The following is a 12,167-nucleotide window of genomic DNA, read 5'->3' as shown; positions in this document are numbered from 1 at the left end:
GGTTAATCCAAGAAGGGACCCCTAGGGGGCATCTTGATAAGCCAGGATCATTAGCCAGGAAGGCGTCAGACTGCACTTTTAGAGGAAAGAGCAATTTATATCCGTCTTCCTCTAAGGACAGGCTTAACCACTGAGGCTCATATAAGCTGAGAGCCACTGATTCCCTTCTTTGGAATGAAGTGGTGACATAACAGGAGGGACTTCTTTCAGAAGCCCGTGACGTGGCTGTGAGCCACATAGATGACTGAGGAACTGTGGTCCCTCCCTCCCCTGGAGACATCTCAACAGAGGAGGGCAGAGCTGCCCGCCTGCCCGGCCTGGGCAGGCTCCCTCCTACCTGGAGCAGGAGGACCTTCAGAGGGCCCGTCCCCCTTTAGCTCCACGTCAGCGCAGAAGTCCGGCAGCTGGCCTTAGGGGAGAGCCTGTTCTATTTAGTACGAGCCCCCAAAACACATCACGTAAATGTTAAGCAGAAATCAAGACTTATCAGCTGGCAGCGTGCAGGGCAGAGGAAGGATGAGAGTAGGCCTCTAACAAGGAAAGGCACGGCACCCAGGTTCTAATTCTTGACTTTAATGCCATGTGGGGGTACTGAGCCTCCATGCACCAAAGCGCTGACGGGACACGTAATGAAGGAACACAGGAGAGGTTACACTGTGTACACAAACCCGACACTGTGCGGCAGAAAGATGATGGACCCGGTGACCTCCCACGCTCCGAAGGCAACTGCCTATTCCTCCACCTCCACCAGTCTTTGCTCCCACCTCCCCCAACCCTCTGCCAACCCTCCTCTCCCCCATGAACATATGCATACATGTGTTTCTTCCAGAATTCCCAAAAGTGCCTCTCCTACCCCAGTTCCCAACACTCTGGCTTTTGATGAATAAAGCCTCCCTCTTTTTCGGGATAATGGGGCAGGCACCCCCTCATGAAAGAGCCCCAGCAAAATGGTACCCGAGAAAGCTTAACACTTATAGCAGGGGTGAATATGGACAGAAGGTAGGCAGAAATACGATATTTGAAACTCTGGCATCAAAATGCTCGGTGTGAGTAGTTTTTGTCTTGTTATTATTTGTCTTGACCATTTCAGGATCCAGCCTGGACCAAGATCACACCCCGAGGCTCACCCCACTCTGTGGCTTGCCGATGTTAATCTCCTAGTCCTCCAACGAGCAACCCAGGACAGGAAGACTGTATCACCTGATCAGCCTGAGGCATAAGGCTCAGACAGCTCCCAGACTATCCCAAGCTCCAGGGAGAAAGAATAAAATCTCTCAGAGCAGACTTGACTGCTTTCCACTGATAAGCACTGGACAGCCTGGTGAATTAACCACAGGCAGACCAAGGCTGGTGACGACTCTTCTACTCTGTTGAGTTAGAGTGTTACCCAAAGAATTCCCCTCAACCCGGGACGGTGTGATGTGTTTCACGGTGGGTTCGTTTCAGTCGTCTTAGTTGCCGTTAAGTTTTTCACTCTCCATGGATTTTGGCTGGCACTGCATCATGCAGTTCTGTCTCCTAAAACTTTCACCTTCTCAACCAGGGAGCAGAGCCCCTGGGAAAAATGGTACCCAAAGTCAAACGTAAGGGAAGCTCCAAAGGCAGGCACTTTGGTTTGATCCATGGATGTGATGTACAAGAATGCTAGGAAAACAGTCTTCCTTTCAATCCGAGAGAAGCGCTCATCCTCTGGAGCCCTTCTTCCTGACCCAACCCTTCTTATGTTCTGGGCCTGGCCACTTAAGAGCTTGAAAGGGGACCCAATTGGGAGAGGACACCTTCTCAGAGATGACCTTTATTTGGAGGCCACTACCACAAACCACCACATCCAAGAACATTTTTTCAGCCTGACCTGGGCTTCTCATCAGACAATGGCCAAACTGGGCCACCGGCCTCTTTTACAGCACTTAGAAAGAGCTCTAAGCTGGCAGCCAGTGTTCCTGCTCTGCCCCATCTACTGGCCAGAGCCTTGTCTGCCCACGGTGGCACAGAGCACACCACCATGAGGACAACATGGGGGACAGAGAAACAGGGGTGTCTCCAGCAAGAAGCGCAGAGACAGTGTCCTTATCCTGTGTCCCTGTAGCCCCAAGCAAGTCTTCAGGGCCTGATTTTGAGCAAACCTGCATCTGAGTGAACCAGTCTTGCCCTGTCTTATGTGTACGGACTCGAAACAACCAAGTGCTGTGATGCTCTGGGCTGGGGTGGGAAAGAGAAGGGGCCGAGGTCAAGGTCGGACCACTGAGAGTACTGGGCTTGATGATCTCGACTCACACTGACTCCTTCCTGAATAGCTCGCCTCAGTGTCTGTCAACAAATGAACTTGTATTAGGCGGTAACACCAATCAGAGCAACTTACAGGAAAGGCTTTTCTTTTGGAACAGGGCAGGAGCCGTGCTGTTGGGCTAAGGTCCAAGCGGGGACATGGGCTCCAGGAAAGCGACAATCCGTTTGTGGATGGGAACAATGAAGGAACAGGTTGTCTCGGAACCTGAGCGACATACTGTACTGTCCCGTCAGATGTCAGGCTGCACGCCTGCTCCACCCACCTCGGAATATGACGTCAGAGTACGAGACTGTGCCCCAGAATCTGTTCCCGTACAGAGGCCCAGAGGTCACAGCCCATGAAGGAATTCAGCCAAGGTCCCAGGGCTTGGCCTTCTCTTCGTCAGAAGGATGCAGACGTCGTCAGCTGCCCCTCGCCCTCCTCACCAGTCTGGTCTTACAGGACTCAGACCAGTGAGGCTCATGCGAGGAAAATCTCCCTACAAGAACACCCAGCAACAGTCCGGTACAATCACGATTACAGGGAGGAGCCCTTAACGTGGCGCAGGAAGGTTCCGTTCCAGCCACAGGTGCTACAGAGCATTTCCTTCAGCAGATGCAGGGCCACACCTGACTGGCCACCCCAGGCTGCAGACAGTGCAAGAGGACATGCAGTGGGGGCAGAGCCTTGTGGATGTGTTTCTGTTTGAATGGTGGGGAGTCAAACATAATGGCGGTTTGAGGCTGTCTTCTCACAGCTCCTGGGATCGCTGTGCCTCTCCCTCAACCCCTTCCTTCCTTCCCCAGAACAGACAGTTTTCTAGAAGGAGAACGTTCACAGGATGAAGCAACAGGGTTCCATCCAGGGAGGTTCACCGCACACTGGATCCTAGCACACGGACTAGCAGCCAAGGAGGTATCCTGAGCCTCTAGAAAGGATGTTACATCTCAAAGACAAGAGAAGGTCTAGACATCTTGCCCACTCGATTTAGGGAATCTTCGAAAGGAGCCGCTGAAATGTGCATTCCAGCCCTGTGAGAAGACAGCCCTTCAAGCAAGGAAGGTTGGTGGAAGGTAGGAGAAGCCAAGGCCCTGAGGCAGGGCTGTAAACATTGTGCTTTTCTAAGGCCAACCTGGTGCATGGCTTTGGCAACTATGGTTACGTCTCCAAAAGGTGGTGAAAAATATGCTTTGGGAGGAGTAGAGTCCATCCACATCCTAAAACGCAGCGTGGGGCTAAGGCTGGGGGAAGAGGGAGAGAAAACGCTCCTTCCTCAGCCAGGGGCTGTGGGGTGGCTACTTGGGTAAATCCCTCATCATGTCCTATGTTCACACTTACACACTGAGCACAGGGAAGGGATGCTTGAACAGCGTGGAGGAAGTGATGATGCCTGCATCAGTTAGGTAACGTGGCTCTGTAAAGGGCAGAAACGCTCTTGCAAGGTCAAGAAAGTGACAAAACCTCTCTGGACATCCTGGTCAAGCCCCAGCCAGCTGGACCCCATCAGCCTCAGGCGAAGACTGCCATGCCTTGAGGAAAGGCCAGGTGAGTGCAGGCACCAAGTCCCCGCGGGCCACCAGCCCTGAGCCTGGCCCCGAGGTACAGCCAGGGAGACTAGAGCCACACCTCCATCTGCCAGGAGCTGTGCCTCAGGACCCGGTCCTCACCTCTGTAGGTCTGGGGCTGCCAGGAGCCATGCCAGGGGTCTCGCTCCCAGAGCCCAGGGAGAATGGGCATCCTCCCTGATGGGACTCTGCTCCCTCCCAGGGCTACTCACCACCATGTGATCTTGAACTCATAGATGGGGCGCTTGCAGTAGTAGTGGTTGATGAGGTGCTTGTCACACACCCCGATGCACTGGTGGTCCACGGTGAGGCCCTGGGCTGACAGGTCCGTGACCAGGCAGTGCAGCAGGTCGTAAACGTCAGCCACAGCCTCCCAGGGTCCGAAAGACACGTCTACTTCGCAGTGGTGCTCAAAGAGCTGCCCGTCACTCTCGCTCCGCTCGAAGCGCAGGGAGTTGAGAAGCGGACACTCATAGGGGGTGATGGGCATCTCCTCCTTGAAGACACAGACCTTGAGCTTGGCAAAGCGGGCCTTCCGCTGGACAGCACGCAGCCGGGCAATCTCCACGATCCGCTCCAAGTGGTCTATGGGGGTGAACACAGCACCCATCACTGGGACGGGGGTGGGGCAAGGCAGTGTGGGGTTACAGAGAGAGCCCCAGTGACAGCGGGGTCCAAGAAGGAAGAGACGGATCCCTGGGGAAGAGGCTCTGTGGGCCTGGGAAGGGCACAAACTTAAACGGGGATCCAGGCTCTGCACCGCAAAAGGAAAGCAAGGGGATGGGATGGGTATTGTCCTTTCAAAATGCGATTTGATAATTCTGCAGGCAACGTGGGCCTGTTTAACCCGAATCGTCCCCGTGTGACTGGGAGGAGGCAGGAGGCGGGCAGGATGTCCTCTCATCCTGAGTAATAGAGATGCACCACGGACCCACTTGTTTTGGGGGAGACCTCAGCACGGGCAGATGCCTTCAGCCCTTCTTCCTCACTCCCCGACTGCCCAGGGCAGTTGACCCCTCACCTTTGTAATAGGGCATGAGTCCCAGAAAGGCCTGGCGCACTTTCTCCCCCTTCAGCGGCTGCATGTTCTCCAGCTGCTCCAGGAGGGGCCCGATGGCATAGTACTGGGCCTCTTTGTACACAGCCCGCACGCGCTCCCGGGGCGGCAGGTCCCCCGAGCGCAGGAAATTCAGCACATCTCTGAGCAGGAAGGAAAGAGGTGGGTGAGAAGGAGCTAACGGACCTGGACAGAGCCACACAGTGGTCAGAACATGGATTCTGGAGCCAGACGGCCAGCTGTGTAGCCTTAAGTAAGTGAACTTAACCCCTCTGTGCCTTGATTTTCTCATCTGTAAAATGGGAGGGGGAATAAGAAAACCATCCCAAAATGTTATGAAGGAGTTAAATAATATATAAAAAGTGCTTTGAAAATTCCTGGCACAGAGCAAGCCCTCTGTGTCAGTAGCTGTCATTACCAGTATCGTGATTACTGTAATTACAATTAGTATTAGGTATATCAGGTGTTGTTATTATTAGGCATATACAGGAAAAAATAGAAAGATATGATATCTGGCCCCTTAATATATATATTTTAATTGAAATATTGTTAATATTCAATAAATGTACAAATCTTAATTGTACAGTTCAACTCTTTTTTTAATGCATGAATACACCCATACGACCACCACCTAGATCAACATACGGAACACTTCCACCTCCTTAAAGTGTCCTTGTGCCTCTGCCCGGTCAACCCCTACAGAGGCAACCACTCTACCTTCCACTTCTATCAACCAAGATTTGATTTGCCTCTTCTGGGAATGCATGTAAGTGGAATCACACAGGTCGTTCTTTCGTGCCTGGCTTCTCTCCCTCAGTCTGCTGTTTTGAGACTGACTCCCTGCGTGGCGGGTGGCGGTCGTTTCCCTCCTTCCATTGCGAAGTAGCATACCACCGTATGGATACACCGCAAATTATTTACCCTCTCTCCTGCTGATGGACATTTGAGTTACTTCCAGTTTGGGTCTCTTATGAGCAAAGCCGTGATAAACATTCCCTGTGAACTGTCTGTGGACTCAGGCACCAGTCTCCCTGGGGCAAATACCGGGAGCGGGGCTGTTCGGTCACAGGGCGAGTGCACGTTTGACACAGCGGTTGGTTGCAGCGCCTTACATCCCGCCCTGCAGCGGTTGGGAGCGCTCCGTCTCCCGCGCGTCCTCGCCCCCCCCATTGCTCCGTAGCTGCAGGGGGAAGATGAAAGCGTAAGCCTAACGCCCGAGCACACTGGGCTCAGGAGTGAATAAAACCACACGCTGTATTTTCTCAAAATAAAAATTCCGCTCTTTTCATTCTCTCTTCAGATTCTTTAGTGCTAAGAATAATCGGACTCACCCCTGGAAGGTGTGGGAAGGGCTTTTTTATAGGAATGGATGTGTGAGTAAACCCCCAGATCAAGCTGTGACCTCACCAGCTAACGGTGAGCGTTGATCTGTGTCGGCCACGGTTCACGTGGCACCCCATTCAATCCTTCCAGCGACATTGCGGGGTAAGTGCTCGCTCACGTCCATTTTATAAACGAGGAAAAGGTGGGGCTCGGAGGGGTTAAGGAAGACCCTTGCTAAAGGAGCCACAGCAAGCCAGACGCCCAGGTGCAGACACAGGAGACTCCACGCCCACACCCACAGCGGTCCAGACTTCAGTCCAAAGCGCCGCGCCCTGATGGCAAAGGGAAACCGCCTCAGGCGGAGGCCCAGGCAGCCTCCACCGTGGGTGCTGGGGGTCGGCGAGCTCACCCGCAGAGAAATGCCCTAAACCCTATTTTATTTTACCCGAATCCTCCAGCACCTTCATCTGCTGCTGGTGCATCAAGGCCACCGGGGTCCAGTAGCTGGAGGGTAAATGCACCAGTACCCTGCTTTCTGCCACGTCCTTGCCTGGCTATGCCGCCCTCCAGCCATGGCCACCTGGGTGTGGGCACATCCAGCTTAGAGCCAAACTGTGCTCCCCTCCCCACAACCCCTTCCAAAATTAGTCCTCTAGGATCATCAGCAAACCTCGGGGTGCTCTGAAAAACATGACCCTGGGGCAAGGCCCAGCTCCGAGTGCTGTGGGAGCTGCCAGCTGGGGCCAGCACTTTCCTCCCCCAAACAGCCTGCAAACAAAAATCTTTTTATAGCTCTGCAGAGGGATGTGAGGCTTTGTTTTCTCAGCATTGGAGGCAGCTGACAGCCCAATGGGGAAACCCAGATGCTTCAAAGCAAATTATGTGACCAGAGGGTCCTTTCTGAGGATAAAAATGACCCTTCTCTCAGTGTGGGCAATCCTCCTTCGAGGCCAGCACCAAGATGCAGCGATTGGAGAGTTTCACTGTGTTCAGGTCAAGGACCATGTTAGTTCTCCAGTCATCTCCAAAGTGAGAATGATGGGGCATGGAGCTTCAGCCGCATGCTCTGAAAGGACCTGGCCAGGGGTCACACCAAGGCTCTCTATTTAATCCACATGACAGGCCTGCAAGGCAGCTATAATTATTTCTCATGTCACAAACAAGGAAACTGAAACAAAGTCTTTAAATTGTTTATGTGTAACGTTGTCAGAAGTCCTTTCTTGGGGGTGTTATCTTTCTTCTGATTATGTCTTCCCATGTTTTAGTGTTGAAATGACAGTAACAATGGAAAAAAATTTTAAAGACTTTTCTTGAAAAAATTATAGGATGGCACACCTATAGTGGCCCTTCCCTCACCTTTTTTTGTTTTATTTTGTTTGTTGTAAATTATTGAAAGAAGTCTGGGAACAGCTGCCACATACCACGTTCCTCCCTAACGGCAGTGCCGAGCCCCAGAATCTGGATCTGAAGGTCTTCTCCCAGAAGCTGGGTTAGAACAGCCCTGCCTCTAGGTGGGATCACACTTGTTCTACAGGGGTGAAAAACTCTGTCTTAACTTGAGTAGGATAAAAGCAGTTTCATCACATCCGGCTAATGCATGTTACCTGGGATTTCTCCGGCTGTCCTGGCGTCTGGGAATGAAACTAAGAATTTTAATCTAATTCACTACCCACCAGCATGTTATCTCCTCTTCTAGGTATTATTATGGATGATATCAAAATCCCACACCTAAGCCCAGGCCACTCCTTACTAGGACCACAAAGTTGATGGCAGAGGGAGAAACGTACCCGAAGTGCGTGCCGTCCCGGTCGATGAAGTACCGGCCCTCGGCGTCGGTGGGGATGTAATGTCGCCCACTGAACATGGCGGCCAGCATGGTGTCTTCGTAGCGCCGCAGGGTGGACAGGCGTGTGGTGAAGTGGGCCCCTCCGATGTTAAGGGGGACAACCTCAGGAAACTAGAAAAGAATCACCAGAACTTTCGGTCAGGCATGGGGGAAGGAGAGCTGGGGCTGCTCTGTCCACTGTCTTCCTGGGGCTACGCCGTGAACTCAGTCACCCAAGGCTACAACCCAGGAAACTTTCAGAGCATCTCCTTCTCTTCCCTTCCCCCATACTCATCACTTACCAAGTCCTCCCCATCCTCCTCCAGTTGCTCTTAAATCAGGTCTTCCCACCCCAATCCTACTATGTCTGCTCTAGAGTTGTCCTCCTTCTGCTTCCTGAATATACCATTTTGGTGCCCTTACTCATGCTGTCTTCTCTGTCCAAAATGCTCCTGCCACTCTCCCTCTGTCCATGGAGCAAATGCAATTGCCCCGTACAGTGGTGTGCACCATTCACTGCACAAGAGCACCTGGGTGAGTGCAGTCTGCTAGCCTGGCTGTATGCCATTCTGCTAATTCACACCAAGGCAGCATATAGGTTAGCAGAACCACTCACTCTAAGAGCTTCTATTCAAGGTCCCCTGCTCTGTGCATTTCTGCTCTACTGTCCTTTGCCTGCCCCAAGACTAAAGTTAACTAAACACTCCCACCATTGTACCGTCACTGAATCAGCATGCTCCTCTATAAGAGTGCCCAGCACAACAGGCACTTTGTGCTGCTGGTGGTTATCTTCTCTGTCTGCCCACCCTACTAGACCCCACGCATCCCTAGGGCAGGACAGCATCTTGTCCACCCACAGCAGGGCTCATAGATGTTGAATAATTCCAGACATCCACTCCTCACCGTCTGTCCCTCACCATTTCTCTCCTTAATCTGCGGAGTGAGATTAGTCCTGAGGCCAGCTCTGGTTCTGGGAGGAACGGCAGACTGAGGGACAAGGAATGATGGTATAGATTTGCCCTGAGAAGCTCTAGGTTCTCCCTAAAATGCTCAGGACCTTTTTTTTTTTTTTTTAATCTCTTTCACTGCTTGTGGTTTTGAAAGAAATGAGGCCAGTTCTCTCTCATTTTCCCACACACCTCCTCCAGATTAACTAAAATTTTATCCCAGGGCATACTTTTCAGCCTTACATCTCTCTGGCTCTGCGAAAGTCTATGTGCATTTATCTAGACAGTCCTTTTCCCCAACTTTCGAATCTTTTGTGAAATAAAGTAGGCTACAAATACACGACATCAAAGTCACCCAGGGCCTGGGACAGTGCCCAGCTCACAGCAAAACCCCAAATATGCATTGAACAAATGAATGAATGAAACAGGTGTTTACAGTTCTGTGAATGTAGGTACTGTTACTCTTCTACATCCAGAGGATAGGAAATGCCTTCTGCTAATTCTGTAACTCCTCTAAAACTATTCTATGTGCATACCAAGGACTCAAAATATTATTTGGGGATAATAATACTTCAGGTTGCAATGTAGTCTGTGGAAGAGCAGGCACTGGAGTCCTGGCCTATAGTCTCTGGGTCCTGTGCTTTTTCCCTCAAACCACACTGTTTCCCCAATGACAGTGCACAAAAAATACCACCCTATGTCTCTAATGGCTTTTTTCTTTTAACTGCAAAGAGTACTTCCAGAGTTTTGCCCATTTTCACAAGTGCCCCATGAAGTTTAGAATACAGGCTCCTAACCCCAAGAGGACACCATCAGCTCCCGGAGAGCCTCACCCAGCCCCACTCTGCCCCTCTGGGGCTCAGCCCATTTGCCCAGGACCCCACATGTCACATGCTTCCATGTCTGTCACTACCTTAGTCCCTACCTCCTAGGCTCTGTCTTCAGTGCCCAGCAGGGCCCTCCTCTTTTCCCTTCTCTTGAGGGTCATCTCAGGCGTTCATATGAGAGTGTCACATGTGTTAAGTAAGACCAGTGGAAGCCCCCGTGTATCACGGCACAGCAGCTAGTGAGGGAAAGCCACGGAGCTGTCAGGTGAGCGTGGCCACATCTATTATCTGTACACAGCCCCTTACCCCACTGTCTGGACAGCTGTAGACTGGGTTTAGGCAACCACCGAGGCCCCGTCTTGGACTCTCTAGAAGACACCATCATCTCTCGGGACTCCAAGGACTCCTTCCCACAGCCTACCCTCCCTCCTCCAGTTGGTAAGGATGGGACATAGGGATGGGAGGAAATCAGTCTTGCAGGCACTGAATCCTGGAAGGAGGGGAGTGGGGAGCCAGGTGCCCCCTGGGACAAAGAAGACACACCTGGTGCGTTCAGCCGGCGGGGAGGTGGGGCGGAGGTTGAGGGGGAAGGTCAGAGTTGGATGGACAGGCGACTGCAGCTCCTCTGGCGCCGCCCTCGGCCCGAACCCCAACCCCGACCTCAGCGCTGCTCACATCCCAAGGTCAGCTCTGCCTGGCACAGACTTCTCCCTCTGCGTCCCTTCCCGCGCCCCTCCAACCTCTCCTTCGGTCCGGGTACCTCCTGCGGCAGCAGGGGCAGCGCGTGCCCCGCCTGCGTGGCCGTCGGGGTGGCAGGCTCCAGAAAGTCGTCTTCGGCGTCGGAGCTGGACATGGCACCGTCCGGGCGACGGCTGTCTGGCTCCCGCCCCGTGACTACCACCATCCCTCTGGCTCTGAGCAGTGGGCGCGGCTTCGGGCGGGCGGGAGGGCGGCGGCCGGGGCACTAGCACAGAGCAGCGCCTGGCATGACGCGGCGCGGCCGACGGGAGGGGCGGGGGTGGGGGTGGGGGGCAGAGAGCGCAGCGAGCGCGGGCCGCAGGGCGGCCGCTCCCTCAGCGCCGACGGGCTAGCGGACCACCCGGCGGACCGCAGGGCCACCCGCCTGACCCTGCCGCCTCCCGCTATTGGCCGAGCCCCTGCTAGCTCCACTCCTGATTGGCAGGAAGCTTGCCCAATCCCAGAGCAGGCTGTGCTTTCAGCCCGCACCTGAGTGGCCACTGGGAGCCGGGCCTGTTGGCCTGCCCTGCTCTGATTGGTCCTCTGGCCAGCGGGCGCGCCCTCCCCAGCCGCTAACACTAGCTCGGCGCGCGGGGCGCGCGCGAGGCCACTGCCTCTAAGCCGGGCCTTCTTGTTTGCTCTAAGGGTGGGTCCCGCATCCAGGTCGACATCTAGAAACTTGAGAGGAGAGAGGGCTCACGACTCAGTCGTTCGTTCGTCTCCAGGGCAACGGGTCCTGTGCATCCTTGGGCGTCGAAGGCCAGGGAAATCCGGGAGGACCAGATCACCTCAGTGGAGATCCTGGGCATCGTTTCCTGGAGGATGTGGAGGGAGGACGGCTGAGGTCACTGGGGTTGTAGGAGAGAAAGGGCAGCACTGCGATAGGTGCCAGTGCTCCTCTAGCCACGAGGGCAAAACCTGCGTTTCCAGTCTGCTGGTTGACTCAGGCCGCAATCCGAAAAAGAAAACTCAAAATAGAGGCAGTTGAATTCAATTGAGAATGACAGTGACTCCCACCCTCTACGTGTCAGTTCTTAACCGGGAGACACAGATGGAAACAGGCCCTACCCAAAGAAGCTCACAGGCTGCCCAGGCAGAGTCCAGCTTGATCAGACACCTCTATCTGCAGCCTGGGATGCTGTGTCCCCTGGTACGGCTGGGTCAGCTCAGGGATTCTCCTAGGGATCAAGGCATTTTAGTTCTTTCAAATCATTTTTACACCCAGTTCCTCATTTGATTCTTACATCTTTGTAATAGAAAAGGAAAATGAGGTCTAGATGATTAGAACAGCTTCAGGGAGGTCAGCAATGAGCTCGAGTCACAGCACTTACTCTGTTGGCACAATCACACTCCCAGCTGTAGGAGTCTCCAAGGTCAGTGTTTTCTTCAAATTATTTAGTTGCATCAAAATCACTGGAGGGGGAGCTTGTTAAAATACAGATTGCCAGTCCCACTGCCAGAGAATCTGATTTGGTGCATCTGGGATTAAAGCCTGTGAACTTGTATTCCTAACAAACTCCCAGGCAATTCTAATGTGGCAGGTCCCTGAATCACATTTTGAGTAGCATTTCCCTAAAGAAGCCCCCAACGCTATCTTATCCATCACTACCTGCTCCAGC

The 12,167-nt window shown here is 53.2% G+C and overlaps 1 protein-coding gene and 1 long non-coding RNA gene across 4 annotated transcripts; one reads left to right on the top strand and one right to left on the bottom strand.

Moving 5' to 3' along the window:
- Window positions 1–553: 553 nt before the first annotated feature.
- KCTD7 (potassium channel tetramerization domain containing 7) lies at window positions 554–10,801 on the bottom strand. 3 transcript variants are annotated; one of them, XM_072943063.1, is made up of 5 exons: window positions 10,571–10,801; window positions 7,999–8,168; window positions 4,853–5,031; window positions 4,044–4,443; window positions 554–3,680 (listed from the first exon to the last, which is right to left on the bottom strand). In XM_072943063.1, coding segments are annotated over exons 1-5 (894 nt in total). In that variant the 5' UTR covers window positions 10,715–10,801; the 3' UTR covers window positions 554–3,679. The 3 variants fall into 3 exon arrangements, with proteins under 3 accessions (XP_072799164.1, XP_072799162.1, XP_072799163.1); XM_072943061.1 differs by having other exon boundaries at window positions 554–3,297; XM_072943062.1 differs by having other exon boundaries at window positions 554–3,297; window positions 4,044–4,416.
- On the top strand, window positions 5,479–8,029 carry LOC140687118 (uncharacterized). The gene is made up of 3 exons (XR_012061232.1): window positions 5,479–5,654; window positions 6,189–6,373; window positions 7,908–8,029. It is a non-coding gene; the product is annotated as an uncharacterized lncRNA (long non-coding RNA).
- Window positions 10,802–12,167: the final 1,366 nt, after the last annotated feature.

The sequence above is a fragment of the Vicugna pacos genome, chromosome 18, assembly GCF_048564905.1.
Source record: "Vicugna pacos chromosome 18, VicPac4, whole genome shotgun sequence".
Classification (NCBI taxonomy): domain Eukaryota; kingdom Metazoa; phylum Chordata; class Mammalia; order Artiodactyla; family Camelidae; genus Vicugna; species Vicugna pacos.
This window is presented reverse-complemented; position numbering and strand designations above follow the sequence as displayed.